We start from the raw sequence: 18,062 nt of genomic DNA, 5'->3' as shown, positions 1-18,062 counted from the left end.
AAGCCCAGCCTCCCTCCCTCCCCCATTGGAGTATTCGCTTCGACGGTTCTAGAGGACTCTAGGGCTGGGATCGTAAACTCAAATGCCTGCAGGAGCCAGGTGGGCCACATAAATGAGTGAACTCGCCAGGTATAAGAAAAGTCGACGGCCAGAAATATAATCAAATGGAATCTTTACTGAACGCTGGTGAATGCATGGAACATAATACAAACAGGTATGGAACTGGAGTTTATCTTTTAAATCCAAATTGAAAAAATACAAATTGAAAAATAGAAATATTTACTAAATTTTTTTTTTTCTCTTTTGTAATTCTTCTGCTCCCTGGACTACGAAGCCAGGGGGCGGGCCTCATCCATGCCACCCCCAGATGTCAAGGGCGGGACTGGTGGCTGAGAACTCGACCTGGACTCCTGAAGCTGGGAGCGGCATTGAACTTGATTCAGTTTTTTAACGGAAAACGGCTGTTCACAAGCGTGGGTGCATCTGAACACCAAGATTCAGGATGACTACTGGAGAGCAGTGAGGGGTTGTCATCTTCTGAGGGAACCCACTGAGCGACCAGCAGCCCCCTGCCCTGGAGCTCAGCAGCTAGTATTTGCGGTTTGCGTTCACACGATCGACAGTAACCAAGAAAAGCAAATGGGACAGTGTTAGTTCATTCTCATCAAGTCTGGAGGCTGGGCGCCTTGGGGCGGTTTGGTCTCTAGCCCCACAAGTTGAATGAACGCTGTCCAGGCCATGCCTTTCCTCTCTGGAAACCAACTGCAGCCAACAGAAGGGAGTCAGAATCCTCCCTGCCAACGGCTTCCCCATGTCTGCCTGGACTGGATGAACACGATCATACATTCAAGTAGCTGTTTGTGAATGTCCTTGGGAGAAAAAGAGTGTTCAGACGGGTAGGAACTTTGACCCAAAGTCTCTGACTGACCTTCTCAGGGGAACCGAGGTGTGGCTTCTGGCTCACCTGAAATGAGCCAAGTTGATGGACTGCAACAGTTCAGACTGCTTCCCCATGTCACATGACGACAAGGTCGCAGAGCTTCTATAAAAGACACTGGGTCAAGTTCGTCACCAGCCTGCCCGTGGTTAAGGTACAAAAAGCCTGTCACGGGTGCCGTGTCACGTGTCCCACCCCACTGACCTTTCACAGCAAGGTCAGTGCCTGGTAATTGATGTGATGACCTGCCTTGAGTCTCTGCCAATGATGCCACCTCGGATCGAGGCGACCCGCCTGCGTCCCCCGTGACACAGATGGTTTGATCACCACCGCGGTCTGCAGCTGTGCTTAGGTGTTTAGACCAGCTTTCGTGAAAAATGTGTTTCTCTTGACACACAGAAAACAAGTCACTTCCCAGGGTCGGGCCTGCCTTGGCACCATGTCACAGCTTTCTTCGGTCACATCGAGATTCTCCACGTCACAAATAAATAAAGCTAACTGGGTGGTGATAGTTCATGAGCAGCGATAGTAAAGGCCATGACTGATCTGACTCGGTTGAGCAACTGGACTTGTCCATCTTCAGATTTCTCTTCCCCTCCCGCGAGACGCGGATGCCTGCTAGACTCAGACGACAGTCCAAGCAGACGGGGGTTTCTGTTCGGGGGGCGTCTCTTTGGCTCCCTTATAAACTGGATGTCCGTGGGCTGGAACGCCCGGGTAATTTGTGCCACGTGATTCCGGACCCTCGAGCGGCAGCCGTGCTGCTGCTCCCGTCGGCTTTCCGAAAGCGGCCCTACTGACACTTGAGGCCCTTCTTCAGCTCGCTGAGAAGCGCGTCCCGCGTCTGCTCCGTGTACTGGTCGAAACTCTTACTGTGCTTCGATTCATAGTGACGCTTCAGGTTGTATTCTTTCAACACAGACACGATTTTTTTGCATATTAAGCACGTAGGCATGCTCTTCACCTCCACAAAGAAATAGGCTCGCTCCCATTTCTCTCGAAACACGTGGCCCTCTCGTTCTCTCTTTCGTTTTGCCACTTTTGGTAGAGACATGGGTACAAGAAAGATTTCACTGTCTCCGAATACTGCCCCGGGGACACCAACCGTGCCAGCCCCATGCGGAAGGAGACAGCCTCCTGCCTCGTGGTGGGGGGTCAGGAGGGAGTGGCGGGGATTGTGGCGAACCGGCGAGCACGCGCCCTGGGGAGGGGCGGCTCCAGCCCACTGTGTGCTGGGCAGGAGGGCGGACCCAGGGGAGCCAGGCCTTCTGACTTGTCAAGAGAAGACGAGACCGCAGATTTTGAGTGTGTGTGTGTGGGTGTGTGGGTGTTTGAGCAAGAGACTCATCCTGATTTTTACAACTAACTCATCAGGGAAAAAATGCCACATAGCCTAACACAGGGAAGGCCAAACAAAACTCATCTGTAGAGTGGCCCAGGGGCCACCAGATTGCAACCTCTCTCCTGGGACAGGGGCCTGGGCATCTGATGCTAACAGGCATCTCAAGCAATGCAGATGCTGGTGGTCCACCTCTGGACCACATTCTGAGCATCACTGCTCCGGGGTTGGTCTGACAACAGACAACTAAGTCTCTGCCCACAGGCCAGAGCAGCTGCCCCTTGGATGTCTCCCTAAGGACAGCCTCAGGCCCCTTGCCTCATTGCACCCCAAACCTGTACCTCTTCCTTACAGCCCTACCGGGTCTCCCATCACCAGGATGGCCCCACTGTCCACTCTGTCCAAAGCCCTAGAAGCCTGGTCTCTGCCTGCTCTCTCCACACGAGACCTCTCCCGTTCCTGCGTCTTCAATCACCAAAGCACACAGGCTGCCGCTAAGCACACTCCCCGGGCTCCCAGCGTGGCCCCGGTCCCTCGGATGTCCCAGACCATCAGCGATCACCACTGGCTCCTTCTCCCGGCTCCCGCCTCAGGGAGGCCCACCGTCTACCAGCACCCAGGTCAGGTCCTGGGGACCACCCTGGACCCCACCCTATACCCGCAATTTTTTGCACATGGGCACACCAGTCTGTGGCCTCAGCCCTCCTGCCCCCCAACTCCAGCCCCTCCTCTGGCCTCTCCCTCCCTAGGAACATGACCCGCGGCTCCTCCCCGCCTCCTGTCTTGCCCCCTCACCTCCCGCAGCCCCCAGGGGGCTGACCCCCAACCGACCTGGCCCTGGCCCTGGCCCCCGGCCTGGCCCGCTGCAGCCCTGCCGCATCCCGTGGACAAGCCTCCAGCTGCTGAGTCTGGAATGAGCTCCCTCCCCGCCTGACGCCTGCCCGCCTCTCCAGGCCTGCCTTCCCCCACAAAGGCTCGTGCTCCCAGAGGCCTCGACTGACTTGTCCTCTGACCATTCGAGGCTTCCTCCTGCCCCACACGTTCCTTTCTGTCATCTCCACACCTAGACTGTCACTGCCTTCCTTCACGGCCTCGCTGACTGCCACTAACAGGCCTCCTCTGGGCCCGCCTGGTACCCTCTCTACCTCCATGGGTGCTCGTGGTCCTAGGACCTCTGCCTACAGCCTCCTCACCTCCCCAGAGCCAGGCTGCACCAGAGGGCCTGATTTACCACCGAGGCCCCGGCCTCACCAGCCAGGGGCCTCGGGGGCGTCTGCTGAAGCAAGAACAAGGGCAGAGGTGTCTCCCCCCATCTCCTCTTGCCCAGTCCTGGGGGATGTCAGTGACGGGAGCCGGGGCGTGTGTTAAAAGGAACTTTATTGGGTGTCGGGGTTCAGATGAGGTCCATGAGGATGTCGTCCTCCATGACGCTGGGCTGCAGGCCCGGCTGGGGGACCGGGCCCCGGGGCCCCCCGCTGAGCAGCATCTGACCTGGGGGGCAGTGGGAAGGGACTGCATCTCCCGGTGGTCCCTGGGGCCCGGGAGGGCCCTGGGCCTGAGTCCTCCCTCCACCTCTGGAGGCCCGAGGCACGGGGGGGTCGAGGGAGCCCCGGGGGGACCCCAGAGGCGCCTCCTGACCCCACGTGGCCCCAGGCTGTCTGCCTCCTGAGAGCCTGTGGGGGCCCGTCCCCAGCACAACTCTCAGGCCCTGAGACTTTCCCAGCAACCCGGGAGGACACGGAGGCGGGGAGCAGGGGGGGGAAGAGTGCCTGCTGCCTTGGCTCTCAGTGCCCTGGGCTGTACCTCCCAGGGGCCCATGGAGCCCCCACGAGCCGCAAGGGCTCCCGCTATTCCTGGGTCCCAGGACTTCACTCCCCAGAAGTCACGGGACACTGGGACACAGCCCAGGCCCCGGCCTCCCCCGAACCTCTTACCTGGCAGTGGAGCCCGTGGGGGGAGCTGAGAAGGCCAGGACTGGGCCGGTGGCGGGTGAAGCAGAGGGGGCCCCAGCTGGGGCTGCCCTAGGCCCTGGTGCGGTGGGGGCAGCAGCGCAGGGGCCCCTGGCGGCTGGAGGTGGTGGAGGGAGGCCTGAGGGGGGGGCACCCCAGTCTGGGGCTGGGGGGCGGGCAGAGAAAATGGCTCAGAGGCCCCGGCGGAGAGCGCCCACCCGCCCCACTCCCTGGTGCGGCCTCTGGTCTCCCTTCAGAATCTCAGCAGAAGCCCACGTAGGACGGGTGGGGCAGGGCCGGGCCGACCTCCAGGCACTAGCTCCCATCAAACCAACCTCCCGCTTCCACGAGGAAAGGAATCCAACTGTCAAGCGTCAAGCCCAGGACCCCCAGCTCCCGTGTGCCCCCTCCCTGAATCTCACCGGGGGCGGGTTGAGGAGGAGGCTCCGCAGCTGGGGGTTGGCCCCGGGGTTCTGGGGCCGGAGGAGGGGTCCAGGAGGGGCTGGGCCGGGAGCTGCTCCAGGAGGGCCTTGCGGGGCGCCTGGAGGGGCCGGGGCAGCTCCCTGGGGCTGGGGCTGCCCAGCAGCCGCAGAGGCCCCCACGGTACCCTGAGGCTGGGGCTGCGGCGGGCGGAGCTGGAGCTGACGGGAAGAACAGGGGTGAGGGACGGAGCCCCCAGACCCCTCCACCTCTTCGGCGAGGTCAGAATCACGGCGTCCTCTGCACACCCCCCCACCACGACCCTGTCCTCACCAGGTTCTGCGAGGGTCTTGCCTGGTCCTCCAGAATGGGACCCAGCCCAGGGGGTGCCTGCTGGGCCCCCATCTGTGTGGGGAGAGAGGGAACAGGTCAGTGGCTGGGTGGGGATCCCCGTGCTGGGGAGGGTCTGTGCCCTGAATGGGACCCTGTCAGGAGCCGGGAACGTTTTCCTGGGCTGGGGGGCGGGGTGTCTAGGATGTAAACTTTATGCCCCTCAAGAAGGAACTGTGTCTTAGAGATTCAACAAGAACACGCCTTATAAAGGAGACAGGCTGCAGGGAAACACGGGCTGAGACTGAACTTGGCAGAGGAGGACGTGCCCAGCCCCGGGAGGGCCCCGGGGTCCTGCCGTCAGAGTGAGGGCCCAGGGGGGCAGCACAGGCACCGGGGCGGGGAGCTGCAACGTCGCTCACCCCACGCTGCTGCTCCAGCTTCTGCTGCTGCACCTGCTTGTGGTTGGTGATGACCTGCCGGATGCCATTGACAAAGCCGCTCTGGTCATAGGGGATGAGGCCCATGAAGATCTTCTTCTTGGACGAGTAGAGGAGCATGAGCACGCGCACCTCGCACGGGGCCGTGTGGGGGAAGTGCACACAGCCCGCCTGTGGGAGGGGATCGAACCATCACACCCTGCAGGAGGCAGCACCCCACCTCTCTGGGTTTTAGAAGGTTCTAGAAGCCCCACAGGCCAGGAGCAGCCAGCTTTCTGCTCTGAAAGGTGGCCGAGACTCCAAGTTTGGCTTGAGGCTGCTCCAGAGAGCTGGGTGCCCGAAGGAACAGGGTGCAGCTGGGCCCCTGCTAATGGCTGGGTGGAGAGCAGAGGAAGCCCCCTCCAATCTTGCCCCCCTCAAAGGGCTCGCAGCTGAGAGGGAGGGAATTCTACACAGAGCTGACACAGAAGTGCGTGCTCAATGGTGGTGGCAGACACCCTGACTGACAGGAGTCCGAGAGGCCCCTGGGGCGCCACACCCCCTTGACCTCAGTGTCTGCAGTGAGACTTGTGGGAGGTGGCGCTCACACCTCAAGGGATGGACCCGGGTATCACACCCGCCGTCCTGCGTGTGGCTGGCTACACAGGAAGTGCCCAGGGAACACTAGTGAACGTGAAGCAAGGCCGTAATACGCGAGGCTTCTGGGAGAGGGCTCTTAGTGGAGGAGGCGCTGATGAGCTTAGGGAACCAGTGGAAGGAACCTCGGCCAAGCCAGTCTCACTTTCTCAGGCAAGGTAGACCCTGCTAGTTGCTTAACATCTGCCCCTCTCCCTGTGAGGAGAACCCCGACTGTTTGGGTAGCAACCCGTCTGGGCCCCAGTGCCCTCATTGGTGCCTGCTCCCCCGCGGTCTCCTCTGTCTCTACGGGTGGCCCAGGGGCCCGGGTCTAGCCTAAGACGTGAAGGGAAGCCTGCTTGTGTGTGTGGGAACGTGCTTTCCTAAAGAAGGGGAAATACAGGCTGATAATACACCTCCTTCTTGCCCTCCTACATCAAGTCAGACAGAATTCCTCGAGCTTCAGAAACCATCTCACAGCCACGAGAGAGAAACAAGGAGAACCCCAGAGATCCTGGCCCTGATGAAAAGGGGCTACAGACCTAACCCTGACAGTGCCCTCCTCTGGACGTCCTGTTGCACGTCACAAGTGAACGCCTGCTTGTACCAGGCTCTCAGAACCCAGATGCCACGCTGTGAGGGAGCCTGAGCCACACGGGGAGGCCACAAGGAGGCACTCGGATGACCAGGCGCAGCTGAACCCCAGCTGACGGGCAGCACCATGAGAGGGGGCCACCTTGACCTCCAGCCCAGATGAGCTTTCAGGTGAGCACAGTCTTAGCTGCTATCTGATGGCAACCCCATCAAAGACCCCGAGCGGGACTAGCACAGCTGAGCCCAGCGGACCCACACAAGACTGCGAGAAATGATAAACTGCTGGTCCAAGCCTTCACCCCAAGCACCTATCTGTTCTAAAACCTCTGCCAGTTGGGTGTGCTGTGACTTGCAGTTGGAGGCATTCTTAACTCTCAGGATTGCCTTCTTTAGAGAATTTTCCTGAAGGATCCATGAGGTAACCTACGAGGAGTCTCTCTCCTGGAAAAGAGCTGGGTTCACAGAATGGACTCAGTAACTGGTTCTGCTCCTATTTCAAGACCCTCCCTTAGTGCAATGAGCTGAATGGTGTCCTCCAAAAACACATGTTGAAGTTTCAGACCGTGGCACCTGGGAACGTGACCTTATTGAAAACAGGGTGTTTGTGGAGGTAACAAGTTAGGATGAGGCCATTCAAGTGGGCCCCAGTCCAAATGACAGGTGTTCTCATAAGAAGACAGACACACACCAGAAAGAGACCACCACATGAAGACACACAGTGAGGACAGCCACGAGACGATGAGAACAGGAGACTGGACTCAGGCTATCTAAAGCCAAGCCCGCCTGGGGCTACCACCTGCAGGACGCAAGAAGGGGTCTTCGCCCAGAGCCTTTAGAGCACGTGGCCCTGCCTACACCCTGATTTGATTATATTTCTCTTTTCTAGAAGTGCGGGAGAACACATTTCTGCTGTTCTTGGCCCCAGGAAGCCGTGACACCTCGCAAACCTGTCAGAGCCCAGAGCTTTCTCCGATGGCTCCTGTCACTCCCTGCCACAGTTTTAATGTGGAAGAGACCTCAATCCGGCGCAGAGTTGATGAGCCCAGTGTCACAAAGGTGGCCCCACCATCAAAAATGGCTCCCTGGGCCCAGGGGGACAGGAAGCCACCGCCCGGCCACCCGACTCACGAAGCCGTTGCCCATGATGCGGTAGAGGCCTTTGAGAGAGTCCAGGTCCTTGTTGGTGAAGTGGAACTGGACCATCCTCGAGTTCCGGAACAAAGGGCCCAGGGTGGTCTGCAGGAGACACCCAGGTCAGCGGGCGTGCGGAGCGGGCCTTGAGGAGGGGAGGACAGAGGCGGAGGGGCAGGCGGTCACCCACCGCCGGCACTCACCAGCAGCTGCTGGGGGATGAGCTGCATGATCAGCTTCTGGGGCCACTGCTCTGTTTTCCTGCGGCGACACCGGGAGACATGTCAGGAGTCGCACACCCCGGCTCGCCACCCACCCTGCCCTGGCCACCTACAGGTTCTCGCCGTGATTCACATAGACCTGACAAGGCAGTGACCGGGTGAGCTTGGTGTTGGCGTCCACGGAGGCGGGCTTGGGCTTCTAAGGGGGAAAGAAAGGCGTGTCTGGGTGAGAAGGGCCCTGAGCCTCCATCCCTTTGACCTCTCCGCCCTTCCCAGGGAGCTCCTAAAGCTCAGGATAACCCCCCAGTTTAAGGCCCACAAGCCCTGGACCCCTTCATCAGACCACCAATCTCGCAATCCTCCAGCCTTCAAGTTTCACAAATGTGGGCCTCCTCCTCCTGCCCGCAAACCCCACCACCCACTGTCCCCTCCATGCCACGATCTCCTGGGTCCTCCCTAGACCGAGAAGCCGAGACTTCTCTCAACCCTGAACTCTGAGCTACACATCCCAAGCTTCCTCGGGACTATCCTGAGGACGACAAATCCCATGACCCCAGGGGTGCCAGTCCAGCCCTGCGACACACCAGGGCTGGCCCGATGGAGCCGCTCACCTCCTGCCACTCGAGGACCCCGCTCCAGGCCAGGTGTTTGTTGGAGACTGACTGCTGCCCGCCAAGGGCTGGGGCCCCGAGCTGGGCCGGGGAAGGGCCGCTCACCCCGCCCGGGGCCACAGTGCCCGCCTGCCAGAGGGGAAAGAGAAGGGCCACAGGGCAGGGTCAGACCATCTCCTGAGAGGGGCTGTCCTGAGAGGGCCAGGCTGACAAGCAGAAGAGGACAAAGGTCCCTTCCTATGTACCCCCAGGCCCAGAACACCACTGGGCCACACCTGGGACCACAGATGCTCTAATCCTGTAGAATTCAGATTCTCTTGAGAACCCTGGACTCCTAGGACCCTTTGGGCTCCTCAGAACAGTCTTTACCCGCCCAGAGTACCAGCCCCATGATTCTACCCCCAGACCCATTTGTCTCAGCCTCGCCTGTAGTGCAGGCTCTGTGAACTCTCGAGGACCTCAAACAACAAGACCCACGTGCCCTCGGGCCCTCTTCAGGAAGGCCGACCTCTCCTCCCCTGCACTGTTGGCAGCCAGGCAGGCACCTACCATGGACGGTGCCCCGGGCTGTGCAGGGGGGGCCAGGCCCGGGCCTGGGGCCACGGTGGAGACCAGGCTGGGCTGGGAAGCGGGAGGCGGCTTGGGGGCACCAGGGGGCCCTGGGGGCAGCTGGGTGGCCTGGGTCTGGCTGTAGGGGGGACCCACTCCTGGAGTGGCTTGCTGAAGAGGGTTGATGGGCGAGACTGTGGGAGAGACCAAGGGAAGCAATGTGGGCGGGGGTGCGGAGACCTGGCTGCCCAAGCCCATAGCCCTGCCAGTACTCACAGCGAGGGCCCAGCCCCGCCTTCTGGTTCTTGGCCGCCTCCACGGCGTTCTGGGCAGCCACCTGAGCTGCACTCAGGTTCCCGGGGACCTGATGACAGAGGGGAGGGCCTGGTGAGGACCATCCTGCCCAGCGCCAGCATCCTAAGAGGACGTGACTCCTGGCCTGAAGAGTCCCCCCTGCAGGTGTCTCAGGGGATACCCCCTAATCCCCAAGGCTTAACAATTCCAACCAGGCCTCTCCCGAGGGGCCAGGGTTTCCGCCAAGCCCTACGAGCACGTCCCTCCCCTGGCAATGTCCATACCTGGTACTGCTGGGGGACCGGTGGCAGAGGCTGCTGGGGGGCTGTCGAGAGTGTGGCGCCCGCGGGTGCAGCTGGAGGCAGGGACACAGGCTGCTTGGGCTGGAGGGGGCCTGGGGCTGAGCCACCCCCGACTGAGCGCCGAGGATGATCAGGCGAGCCCATTAAGAAGGGGATTGAGAGACACGAAGAACATCCGAGTGAGAGGGAGCCGGGGAGGACACCCCCCAACCCTGTCTCCCCAGCAGCCCCCAGGCTCACCCGGCAGCACGAGCCCCCGCACCAGCACCATGTGCCGTGGGTCCTGGCTCACGTCTGCTGGCGGCTGCAGGGGCTCCAGCATGGCTGGAGGAGCCGCCTTCTCAAACAGCAGCCTCAGGGCAGGCAGCTTCCGGGGGGACACGATGGAGAAGTAAATTCCTCGCTGCACAAGAGGGGACAAGCAGTCAGGATGAAGCCACAGGGCCAAGTCCCCGCCAGGCTCTGGGACAGGAGACCCAAGACCTAGACTAGCTGCCCTGGGCGATTCTGGGTTGCAGCTCTCCCCACAGAGCCAGCTAGGCTGGCGAAGGCGCCTGTGCCCACCGTGAGACCCAGGCCGGCGGCCCCCAGCCCTCCTCCCTCTGATCAGGAGGCGTCACCTCTCCAATCTTCTGCACCAGCGTCTCCGTCGTGCACCCCGAGTACGTGGTGCTCTCGACAGCAGGCAGCAGGTACGGGGGCGAGTTGCAGATAAGGAGGCAGACTCGGTGTGTCTGGCCGCTACCAGGGACAAGGAAAGGTGGGGAGAGGATGGCCGCAGGGACCCCAAGGAAAGACCCAAGCCAGCAGCAGCAGTGACCAAGTCCTCCACCCCCCAGGAAGTCCAGAGTGGGAACCCATTTCCCAGCTGAGAACGCTGAGGCCCAGAGAGCCTCCTGAGTTGCTGGAAGTCACCCAGCCACAGGGAAGGCAGGAGGTACACTCTGAGCCAGCTCCCCTTTCAGACGAGGACTCCGAGACAGGGAGTGGGCCAGGGGACACCTCCTGCCTCTGGCTCCCAGTGCCCGGCACAGACAGCCCACCCAACGCCCCAGGGAGGCCGGGGGTGGAGCCTGTGACCCACCAAGCAGCCTACGGGCCAGGTGGACAGATGGGCATGGGCCCCGCACCGGGCACACTCACATCTGCTCCCGCATCTTCTTGAAGTCGTCGAACAGCTGCAGGGCCGTGCTGAGGCCTTCAGCGATGAGGCTGCAGCTCTCGCCACCCCCACCCATGAACCTGCAGGGGGCACGTGGTCAGCCCCTGGGATGCCCAGGGCCGCCACCCCCCAGTTCCCAGGAGGGGCCCACACTTGGGCCAAGCCTCTCCACAGTCTGTGCCCCTCAGGATGGGGGCACTCGGAGTGTCCCGCCCTATCCCCAGTGCTGACATAAGGACAGGGGACGTTCGTCACTTCCTGCGAGGGGGTCCCTCTGGCAAGAGGCCCCATGGGAGGACAGAACAGAGTAAGGACCCAGGACGCTAAGCCCAGGAGCCCACGCTGTGGCCCAGTCCCCACGCGCCTGCCCCGCGCTGGGCCGTCTGCCTGGCCTTCCCCTACCTTCCCAGCCTGCGGTGGGGCCTCCTCTGCCCTCCCACCTTTAGGGGTGAAACTGCATCCCTCAAAAAGGTATGCTGAAGTCCTGGCCCCCACTACCACAGGATGCAATCGGGTTTGGAAACAGGGTCTTTACAGAGGTGAACAGGCCATGATGAGGTCGGAAGGGTGGCCTGAACCCAATACGACCAGTGTCTGTATAAGGGGGATGGGGAAGCAGAGACACGCTCAGAGGAAAGCGAACATGGATGTGATGAGAGAGGGGGCGGGACGCCACGTGGCGATCAGAGGGACACTGCACAGGCCAAGGAACGTCTGGGGCAACAGGAAACTGGAAGAGGCAAGGAAGGACGACCCTCCCCTACATGTTCCAGACGGAGCATGGCACTCCCCCCACCCCACCCCCGCCGTCATCTCACACTCCTGGACCCAGAACTGAGAGACGGTAACTTGCTGTGGTTATAAATCACCTTGTTTCCAGTACTTTGTCCCAGCGGCCCCAGGAAACTATGACACAGGAAACTATAAACACAGACTTGGTCTCTCCTCCACGTGATCTACAGAGGGGTCACCGGTGTCCGTCCCTGTGGGGTGGGTGGCAGGCCTCTGCCGGACGGCAGCTGCTACCGCCATGAGTCTCTGGGTCACCTGATGGCAAGGCTGACCCTCTGCTGCGGGGGACACCTGGGCAGACTGGGTCCTGTGGCTCTGCACCATGGCCCCTATGTCTGTGTCTCCCCCACCAAGTATGGATGAGGTCTGGACTGTTCTTGTCCCCAGCCACACACACCCCGCCCCCCAGTATGGCACAGGGGAGGGCTTGGAACTGTGTGTTACATAAACAAATGGCTTCAAATCCAGCCTTGGTCATCAAGAACAGAGCTGAGCCCGCCCCGCCCCAGGCCCTGCCCACCTCGCTCCATCGCCCCCTGGGTACGTCCGAGAAGGTCTTGGATGCCCCCGGAGTCTGTCATCCGCCATACACCCCAGTCTCTGCCTGTGCTGTCCCCCCAAAGACCACACACTGCCTCCCACTCTGGCCCAAGTGGAAACCCTGCACATCTATCCCAACTCCCATGTCATCCTCCTCTAGGAAGCCTTCCCCACCTGCCACGTGAATTTAGAGCCCACCCTCGATCACAGCACATGTCCCCCAATACTGTGACTATCAAGCTTCCTCCTGCAGCCTACCTCCCCCTAAGAAAGCGCAGCCTTCTGTGAGACCTGAGCCAGCTCCACGATGTGCCTGAGGACACACGGGCTCCAGGAAGTGCCTCCTGAGTAAGTGAGCTGCCAAAGCGTGACCCCTCTGTGCTCTACCTGAATTCCTCCCCAGTGCAGACTTTGGTCCTCTGCTCCCACACTCAGCCCACACCGCTCCTCCTCCCCAGCACCCATTCCCCAGATCTCCTCCTCCTCACCATCCAGACTCTGGTTTGCACATGAATTCTAACACCACAGAGGTGGGGCAGAGGCCGATGAATCAACCAACCCTGGATCCACCCTGCTGCCAACTGCCTGTGCTGGAAGAAATCAAGCCATCTTCCTGGCCGGGCTAAGGGTAGGGGTGAGGGGTAGGGGGAGAGACAGGAGGCAGCTGCCGCAGGCATGCGGGGTCTTCTCTTAGAGGGATAAAATGTTCCAGAACTAAACAGAGAAGATGGCTGCACATTTTAAATGTACTAAATACCACTGACTTGTCCACTTAAAAATGACTGCTTGTGTTATGGGAATTTCACTTCAATTTCTAAAAACAAATAATAATTTGAAGGAAAGTGAGATCGACTGACCACTCTGAGACCCTAGAGTTTGCTTTTTTTTTTTTCCCCTTAATGAATATTAAACGTAAGCCATCTGTTACCAGCTCAGAGAAAGACACAGAACAAATATTTTGTCTAAGAAAAACTTAAAACTGGGGAGCAGGAAAAAAAAATATATGGACGGTTGGGAAGTAGGTTTTTTTTTTTTTTGGAAGTAGGTTTTTAAATATCAAAAAATTTCAAATAAATCCCTCAGATTAGAAATATAAAGTGAAAGTGAAAAATGAAAGTGTCCTGGGTGATACAGGTGGGCTCTGACCCACTGTTTCCTTATCCTCACGCCCTGCTCCAATTGTTCCTCCTGAGGTCATACCCCTGAGTCCTTGTCATCCACTTTCACAGCCTAAGAAGCCCCTCCCCTGGAGCCCCCCAGAGGGACTAGTCAAAATGAATGAAAGTGAACCACAGCCAGCTCTGACCAATGACTGCCACAGCCTGTCACCCCATGGAAACACTAGCTCCAGAGGGCCAGGACCCTGCTTGCCTCCTGCCCCCTCAGTACCTGGAACAATTTGCCCCACAAATTGTCTGTTGAATGAATGAACGCACAAACCAGTGAACGAATGAAGGCATAAACGCAATGTCACAAAACTATGGGGAAGACAACTGGGCTGTCCCTTCTGATGCTGTATCACTCGCTGTAGGGGGTGGGGGAATCGCCTCACTCGTCAGACAGGAAATGTAACATCAGAAATGAAACTCCTCAAAGCAAGAACTTTCCAAAAATCACACTGCCTGCCTTTTACTGTAAGTAATGGATGTTTCAGGAAAAGATAAGATTTCTCCACGTGAACAAGACTTGCTGACTTTCTTTGTGATCTCTGTTACAGACTTCCCCAGAACATCACAGAAACTGAATTTAGATGGTTACACAGGACCTGATAAAACAGTGATGACTATGAATATTCAATAATGGCTTAAAATGTTTATCGGCTGATTGGGAGGATTCTGGTGAGCAGGCAGCACACAAAGCTTTCTTCTTTGGTTAAACAGACAGTGTATTCTAAGCTGGTTAAGGGAGAGGGTGGATATGGGATGGAAGTGTTCAGAAAGTATTTCCCTCTTATCTTCCTAGTGCCCTTGACATTTTAAACAAGGGGGTTTGACTCTTCCTCCTGACATCCACCAGAAGGTTCACTTTCCTGGTGATTCTCTTCCCTAAAGCTTTCACTTGTTTATTTATTCAGCAAAGGTCTCCCAGGCCTCTTGGGTCTCAGGCCCCTGCTGGAGGCAAACAGCAGGAGAAATACCCAAGACCTGGGCATTCACAGCCCAGGGTGTGGAGCTGTAACAGGGAAACACCTGGGAGCAATGGGGCAGAGGAGAGAGCAGCTGACGGCTCACCGGAATCAGGGAAGGACGTTGCGTTGGGTCTTGATGTTTATATAGGCGTTTACCAGGGAGAACCAGAGTATGAAGTACATTGTGGACATTCATTCATTCACTTGTTCTACAAACCTTTCCTTAGGGCTCTTTCATGCCAGGCCCTGTGCTGGGTGCTAGAGACTTGAGGGACATCAGACTTGGACTTGAACCTCAAGGAGCCCCCATTCCACAGTATTCAAATCTCACCACAATATATTCCAGAGGTTCTCTACTGGGGCGGATTCTGTCCCCAAAGGGACATCTGATAATGTCTGGAGACATCTTTGTTTTTATTGTTTATCACACTGGGGAGGGAGGGGACCACTGGCATTTGCGGGGTAGGGGCTGGGGATGCTACTGAACTCCTTACAATGCACAGGAATGCCCCCCACCCCTCCACAACATACATACAACAATCACCTGGCCCAAAGGGTCAACAGTGCTGAGGGTGAGAGACCCTGCTCTACCTGGACCATGAATTCAAACCACCATGAGAGGGGAACGTGAACGTGCAGCGCCTGGTCTAGCACATGGAGCCTGAAACAAACCAAGCGTTCAACAAACATTTTCTGCAGGGGTGAATGAAGATAACAGCAGCCCACAAATCCATGTTGTTTAATGGACTCTGACCAGACCCTGAGCTGAACACAGTACGAAGATTAGCTTCTGTGACCCTCCACAAAGTGCCGATATGGACTACCGTTATCCCTCTGCAGACCAAGAAACCAAAACACAAAAGAACAGCAAAAGCTGAGGGAGCACTTAATTGTGTCAGGCACTGTTTTCAACAGTCATCCACTATTCGATTCCCAAAGTTCCCTACAGTGTCACCAGAACCAGATCTCCGATGAGCACCATCTCCTGGTATTCATGCCCCCTCCAACACTGAACAGAACTGACCTGTATATGAAACAGGATGTGACACAAATGATGGTGTGTGACTTCTAAGATTTGATTATGAAAAGCTCTGTGGCCTCCTTTTGCTCTTTCTGTTGGATTGCTCAGGCTGAAGAAGGCCAGCTGCCATGTTGGAAGAACACTCAAGCAGCCCCATGGAGAGATGTCTTAGGAATAACAGCTGGCAAGGAACTGAGGCCTCTAGCCAACAGCCACAGGGTTAGCCACCCTGGAAATGGATCCTCTGGTCTCGATCAAACAGTTGGATGACTGCGGTCCCAGCTCATCATGACTGAAATCCCCCAAGAGACCGTGAGAACCATCCATCAAAGCCATCCCTGAATTCCTTACTTAAGGAAACAAGCCACTAGTTTTTTTTTGGCTGTGCCCCTCAGCATGTGGGATCTTAGTTCCTCCACCAAGGATCGGACCCATGTCCCTTGCAGTGGAAGCACAGAGTCCCAACTGGTGGACCGTCAGAGAATTTCCAAGTCACTAAGCTTTAATCTGTTTTCTCAACACTGGATAAGTAACAGGATGACTATAAGTACTATTACCATTCCCCTTTTAGAGATAAGTTCTATTAGACACAGGGGACAGGGACTCGTGGGTCTGGGAGTCCTGTTGTGGTAGAACTGAAAAGTGGCCCCAGGCTGTCTGCACCTGCAGTGTGAAGTATCAAAAGTCATTCCAAAGCACAGAGTCTTAGTCCCACCCCTCTTGCACTCAGGTTTCAATGCCCCTAGTAGAAAAAGAAAAACTAGAGTAGACAGGAGAAGCAACAGACAGAAAGGGGAAGAACACATGAGGAGTAGGACAGGGGTGCTGGACCAAGAAGTTCTTTCTACTTCCAAGCCAGAGAGCAACATCAGCTGAGCATACAGAACCAACCACTGAAGTGACCTAGGGACAAAACTACAATCCCCATCACAACCCTTTTTAGCAACCGATGTGAGGGGCTGGATCCAGCAGCTCAAATCCGCCACCATTCCTCTGCGGTCCCTCCCAGGTTCCCCCAACCCTTCCCGAAGCCGAGAAAAGAGCTCACTTAATGCCATCGAGCCAGGTGACAAACTCATAGGCGCTGCTGGTGGGAGCGTGACATTGTACGTAGGACTCTGGAGCGCAGTCCACCGTGTTGAACACCACGAGGCTGTACTGGGTGCCCCCATACTGGGAGGGGAGGACAGAAGAACTTTTCATCTGGGACCCAGTTCCTTCCCGCCTCGGACCCAGGACCCAAGTCCCTCCCCTCTCTGACGCAGGGGTCCAGACCCCAGCCTCTCCTCCCTCGGACCGGGGGTCCGGACCCCAGTACTCCCACCTCAGACCCAGGACCCGAGCCCCTCTCCCCTCGGGCCCAGCACCTGAGCCTCCTCCCCTCTCGGACCCATAAGTCCGGACCCCAGTCCCTCCTCCCTCGGACCCGGGGGTCCGGACCCCAGTACTCCTGCCTCGGACCCAAGACCCGAGCCCTTCCCGCCTCGGACCCAAGACCCGAGCCTCCTCCCCTCTGGGACCCAGAAGTCCGGACCCCAGCCCATCCTCCCTCGGACCCAGGACCCGAGCCTCATTCTCCTGGAAACCAGAGTCCTAGACCCCAGCCCCTCCTCGCTCGGACCCACGAATCCCGACCCCAGACCCTCGGACCCAGGAGTCCAAACACCAGCCCCTCCCGCCTCTGACCCAGGAGTCCAGACCCAAGCCCCTCCCACCTCGGGCCCAGGGTCCAGGTACCGCCCCCTCCTCCCGCAGACCCGGGAGTCCGGACTCCCATCTTCCCTCAAATTCGAGAGTTCCAAGACTCACGTCTCCCCCGAAGTCCGTCTCGGCAGGAGGACCGCCATTAAAATACCTGTGAGGGTCGGAAGTGAAAGGTCGGGGTGAGGAGAGAGACAGAGAAACTGAACTCGGAGGGCGGGGTTGGGGCCGCGGAAACGGCACTCACTCTATGGCCGGGAGCAGGTAGTGCTTGCGGAGCCCTTCGAAGTAGGGCCCTAGGTTGGCCGTGCCCTCAATTACAAACACCACATCAGCCACGAGGCCCCCGGCGCGGGCCGGGCCCTCCGACCCGGGGACCATGCCCCGCGCCGCAGATGCCGCCGCCGCCGCCGTCGCCGCCGCCGCCGCTGCCGCCGCCGCCGCCGCCTCAGACACCGCGGGCTGAGCGGAAGTGCGCCTGCGCCTCGCGCGCCCCCGCGCAGGACGGCCTCTAGGCGCTGGCGGCGCGCTGGCGGCCATGTTTGTGCGGGGCGCTCACGGCGGGTGGGTTTATCTCCATCCTCCTTCGCACCCAGTGTGTGCAAGACTCAAAAAGTACCTAGAGAACTCCTTCGGGGACCAGAGGTGGAAGTTTGAATTATTGGCAGAACTTTCGAGGGCGAAATATACTGAAAGCGGCGCGTCAGACGCCATTTTTGAGGGGGGCGACCTTTCTGACACTGCTTTCAGTGGAAGGGCCAGGAGATCTGGTTGCTATGCAACGCATACGCTGCCCTTGTTTTCCTAAAAAGACAGATTAGGTTTCTAGTTAAGTTCTTTCTGGTTCTTGGGGGGTGGGGGTGGGTGGGTCGTGTGAAGGGTCCAATCACACGTCTGAAACGGGGTTACTAGGCAACGCTTTAAGGTGGCAATCAACTCTGAAGGGAGTGCAGCTGTTTTTTCCCCACTAAAAGCAGCCGAACTCT

The 18,062-nt window shown here is 58.4% G+C and overlaps 1 protein-coding gene across 2 annotated transcripts; it reads right to left on the bottom strand.

The window, feature by feature from the left end:
• Positions 1–155: 155 nt before the first annotated feature.
• MED25 (mediator complex subunit 25) lies at positions 156–17,507 on the bottom strand. Of its 2 annotated transcripts, none has more exons than XM_061139880.1 (18): positions 17,324–17,507; positions 17,185–17,230; positions 16,424–16,548; positions 10,876–10,974; positions 10,353–10,473; positions 9,973–10,135; positions 9,715–9,845; positions 9,413–9,500; positions 9,137–9,330; positions 8,588–8,716; positions 8,090–8,175; positions 7,959–8,016; positions 7,753–7,860; positions 5,398–5,586; positions 4,979–5,050; positions 4,648–4,866; positions 4,211–4,391; positions 156–1,975 (listed from the first exon to the last, which is right to left on the bottom strand). In XM_061139880.1, the coding sequence occupies exons 1-18, from the start codon at positions 17,455–17,457 to the stop codon at positions 1,731–1,733; spliced, it is 2,388 nt and encodes a 795-aa protein (XP_060995863.1). In that variant the 5' UTR covers positions 17,458–17,507; the 3' UTR covers positions 156–1,730. The 2 variants fall into 2 exon arrangements, with proteins under 2 accessions (XP_060995863.1, XP_060995864.1); XM_061139881.1 differs by lacking the exon at positions 156–1,975 and adding an exon at positions 3,637–3,767.
• Between the last annotated feature and the right edge of the window lie 555 nt (positions 17,508–18,062).

The sequence above is a fragment of the Dama dama genome, chromosome 4 (genome assembly GCF_033118175.1).
Source record: "Dama dama isolate Ldn47 chromosome 4, ASM3311817v1, whole genome shotgun sequence".
Classification (NCBI taxonomy): Eukaryota; Metazoa; Chordata; class Mammalia; order Artiodactyla; family Cervidae; genus Dama; species Dama dama.
The sequence above is the reverse complement of the archived record's forward strand: the minus strand, read 5'-3'. Positions and strand labels throughout refer to the sequence as shown.

Excerpts from the sequence above, each read along its gene's own strand:
- MED25 (XM_061139880.1), bottom strand. The coding sequence starts at position 17,457 with ATGGTCCCCGGGTCGGAGGGCCCGGCCCGCGCCGGGGGCCTCGTGGCT. Across the intron at positions 9,331-9,412 it reads GGCGGGGCTGGGCCCTCGCT|TCTCGCCCATCAACCCTCTT; the intron begins GTGAGTACTGGC and ends TCTCTCCCACAG. Across the intron at positions 5,587-7,752 it reads GCATCATGGGCAACGGCTTC|GCGGGCTGTGTGCACTTCCC; the intron begins GTGAGTCGGGTG and ends CCCCTCCCACAG.